Source organism: Sinocyclocheilus rhinocerous, unplaced genomic scaffold, assembly GCF_001515625.1.
Source record: "Sinocyclocheilus rhinocerous isolate Xijiao unplaced genomic scaffold, SAMN03320098_v1.1 scaffold338, whole genome shotgun sequence".
NCBI lineage: Eukaryota > Metazoa > Chordata > Actinopteri > Cypriniformes > Cyprinidae > Sinocyclocheilus > Sinocyclocheilus rhinocerous.
Window position 1 is genome coordinate 444416 of NW_015663900.1, and position 4025 is coordinate 448440.

Here is a 4025-nt window from a genome sequence, read left to right on the forward strand (position 1 = left end):
GTTTTTTTTTTTTTTTTTTTGACTGAAATTTGATGCAAACCACCTTATAACACCCACTTTTGGTGCCATAAAAGTTCTGGACCCCAGTTTGAAAACCCCTGACTTTTATTATTGAATGAATTTATATCTGTTTTAATTCTTCACTTTTTTCAGATAATATATATTGGACTTTATCTTGCTTTACAATTTAACTTCATGCTTTTAAACTCTTTTTTTTCTTCTTTTTAATCTCTTTCTGCAGGACGGCATGGGTCACCTGCGTATCACAGAAAGAGGCCTGAAACTGGAGGGCGATTCGGAATTCCTTCAGCCGCTGTATGCCAAAGAAATCCAGTCCAGACCAGTAAGTGCATGACAGGGTCTATCAGTGCGATAGTAAGGAGGACATATATTCTTTATTTCTCACAATGTCCAGGCGTAATAATATCAGTGAGGCTGCAGTGGATGGATGGCTTGATAATGTTATAGGGTGATGACATTATCTCATCTGTCTAGCACGAGTGAGGCTGGAGAGAGTGAACGCCAGAGTGATAGTGAGAATCAGACAGAGGAGATGAGGTTAATAGCAATAGCCTGATGGGACTGGTGATGAAAGGAAATTCCCATCCACTGCAGTAGGAAAAGACTCACTTTAAGAATTAGACAATCACAACACTAAAATGGTAATCCTCAAGTAGTTTATTATTGATTGGTATTTTGTATGTTTTGTACGTACTGTTTTTTACTGTTTGTTTTGTACGTACTGTAATCCTTGTTGTTTACTGCAATAAAAAAAAAAAAGAACACTGTTGAGGGACAAAATGGTAACAACAGGCACAGTAACCAAAATAACCAATGAACAAATATTCATTTATAAGGTGTGGCTTTAGCAAATGTACATATTAAACATGTATTTTATAAATATATAAATGTGCTTTCAGAAACATGTATTTTACATATGAATAACTATAGAGATTTACAACTGTTTACAGACCATTTTAATTCATGCTTTTAAAATGAATTAGAAATTATAAATGGTTTCATTTAATTCTTATTTTTGGATCAGTGATGGTTAGTGAATAATGTGCAGGGTTGGTACTGAAATATCATGTGCAAAAGTGCCACCAGAGTTTAATGAATCAATCCCTGAGATATTTCATAATTTCATTATATATAATAATTTGCATATGCTTTCATTCAATGCGTTGCAGAGGATACACTGCAGGAACATTCACATAAAGTGCCATAGGCACAGTACTGTAACCTCAGTAACCCATCAGCTGTTGCCATATTTCTAGATCACAACAGCATGGGCATGAATCTACCAATCTATCAATCTGCTAGTCCTTAACTGATTGCCACATATTAAAGCATACTAATGTTCTCTTGAGAATATACTTAAAACAACATATATAAAATAACTGACTATAATTATATCAGATTCCTTAAAATAGAAAGTAAACCTTCATCACTTGGTTCATTATTTTGCACTCTCTTTTGTGATGATGCCTATAACTTCAATTTTATTCCAAACCTTTTGTTTTTCTGTGCAAGACATGTTAGTGTATGTTTTATTCAGAAGGTCACAGCGTCGTGAATAACTGGACACATGTTGCTCTCCTGATTTGTTTCACTGTAAAAACAACACTGTACACAATATCAGCATATGATTAATCTGGTTTACATTTCTATTACATTGTGGCTTTAAAGTGCATTCCTAGTTTTATTGTTTAATGTTTGTCTTCTGTAATCAAAATGTAATAACTTACTGAGCTTTTGAAACAAATTTCCTTCCTAGTTTTCCTAGTGATCCTAGTTTTCTAACATCTCCCCTTTGACCACCTAGCTCCATTCTTTGTATCTAGCGGCCACTTTGCGTCATCTAATTAATTATTGATAAAAGTCAGGTTTTTTATAATTTTTATGTCCATAATGTCTACAATAAAGTGTTATCTATGAAATTGACATAGAAAAAAAAAGCTTTATAGTTTTGAAGGTGTGATATATTCTAGATACATTTCCTCAATGAATTTAATGATAGATAAGTCACTTGAAAGATTGTTTCAAGTAAAACTTTGTGTTTCTCTTAATTAGCCTCACACATAATTCAATATACAGTTTTCTGTTTCTGATCTTTAAAAAAAAAAAAAAACAGATGTTCCCACAATAATAAAGAGCTTATACAAAGGAAGCGGTCACACTTTATTTTAAGGTCCAATTCTCACTATTATTAACAAACCATTAACTACGACTTTTAACTCAAACTCCTAATTTGCTGCTTATTAATAATTAGTAAGATAGTTGTTAAGTTTAGGTATCGGATAAGATTAGGGATATAGAATATGGTCATGGTGAATATGTGCTTTATAAGTTCTAATAAACAGCCAATATGTTAATAATAGGCATGCTAATAAGCAACTAGTTAATAGTGAAAATTGGTCCCTATACTAACGTGTTACCAAGAAAGCATTTTACACTTGAGTGAAAAAAGCAGCAAAACTGCAATGCATAATTTATATTATATGCATATCTCCAGCTTATACAATAGTATATTTAATTAAAGAGTCAACTGGAGCATAAATTATTTTTGTAATGATTATGACCGATACTTTGCCTAACTGTTACTAAGAGCCACTTTTAAGCAATTTCATTGTTTTTGTTGACTATTGTCAGCTGTATGCAGATGGCTGTCTTGAATTTTGCTGTTTTTAAAAGCATGATTCTTAGAGGAGACCATCTGTCCCACACTTAAATCAACTCAGACACGCATGCTGTCTTCATTTATGATCGGTCCCTAAGCATAGATCAAAATCTTTACCAAGTGTTTGCACAGTACCGTGCCTGAGGGGAGACTTCACAAATGCTTACCATTTTGTGCACTTGCTTTCCTTTAAAAACTCAGAGGTGAATGTATGGTTATAACACTGCAAAATATTTTATAGTGAGTATCTTTGTCTTGTTTTCCAGTTAAAATATCTAAACAACCTTAAAACAAGATAAATTCACCTGATAAGAAAGACTACATACAATATTAAAACTTGTTTCAGAGACTGTATCTTGATTGTGTATGCTTTGTCTTGTGGCACTGGCAGACAAAAAAAAAATTGCAATAAGACAAAATACACTAATATTCTGTAAGGATCACCATTCACTTGCCTGTCACCTCCCCAGTCTCTGTTGCTGCGTCCCAATGTGCCTACTTATATTATGCCCCTAAAATATGTACTTTTTTGGTGAAGAAAAAGTAAACACGTTTGAGTATGTAGTATAAGAGTAGGCAAGCTTTGGGACATACTTTCATGTCATACAATTGCGTCTTTAACGGACCACTCTGTCACATAGTTACATGCACCCTGCCTGTCAATCATCTTGTCACAGTTTATATCCTCCATATTTCATTTAATTTAACTTGCTACCATATCATTTTTACCAGATTAAATGTTGATTGTTAGTAACTCAGACCTCTTTACCTAAACCTCTCTACTTAACCGTCAGTCACAAATTTTATTCATGTTTGTAGTTCTCAACCGAATCATTCGTCAAAGTGCAATGGATTGTGGGTAATATTAGCCATTAGAGTGTGCACGGATCCACACTTCAAAAATTGACCTGAAATAGTAGACCATCCGGGGACTTTTGGCATACTCTTTTCAACATACTATGCTTTGGGACACATTTATTCTAATCTCACATATTATTTAGGAAGTATAGTATGAACATAGGGACGCAGGACATATCTGTCACCTCTGCATACTACATCAACCACAATCCTCCTTGGCCAGCACCTGCACTCAATCCACAATTAGAACACCTGTTTGTCATTATCCTCATCAACTGCTCTACAGTCATGGCCAAAAGTTTTGGCAGTGACATAAATTTTGTTTTGCAAAGTTTGCTGCTTCAGTGTTTGTAGATTATTGTTCCACGTTTCTATGGTATACTGAAAAACAATGATAAGCATATAATTTTTCATCATACCATCAAGTTTTAAAGGCTTTTATTGGCAAAAAAAAAAAAAAAAATATATATATATATATATATAATGA

General features: G+C 33.5%; 1 protein-coding gene across 3 annotated transcripts in view; it reads left to right on the plus strand.

The window, feature by feature from the left end:
* sgcd (sarcoglycan, delta (dystrophin-associated glycoprotein)) overlaps positions 1–4025 on the plus strand; it is a 513027-nt gene that overhangs the window by 338472 nt on the left and 170530 nt on the right. For all 3 annotated transcript variants that reach the window (XM_016539390.1, XM_016539388.1, XM_016539389.1), the window contains exon 3: positions 242–343. In XM_016539390.1, coding sequence (XP_016394876.1) covers positions 242–343 — 102 coding nt within the window. The remainder of the gene's footprint in view (positions 1–241; positions 344–4025) is intronic.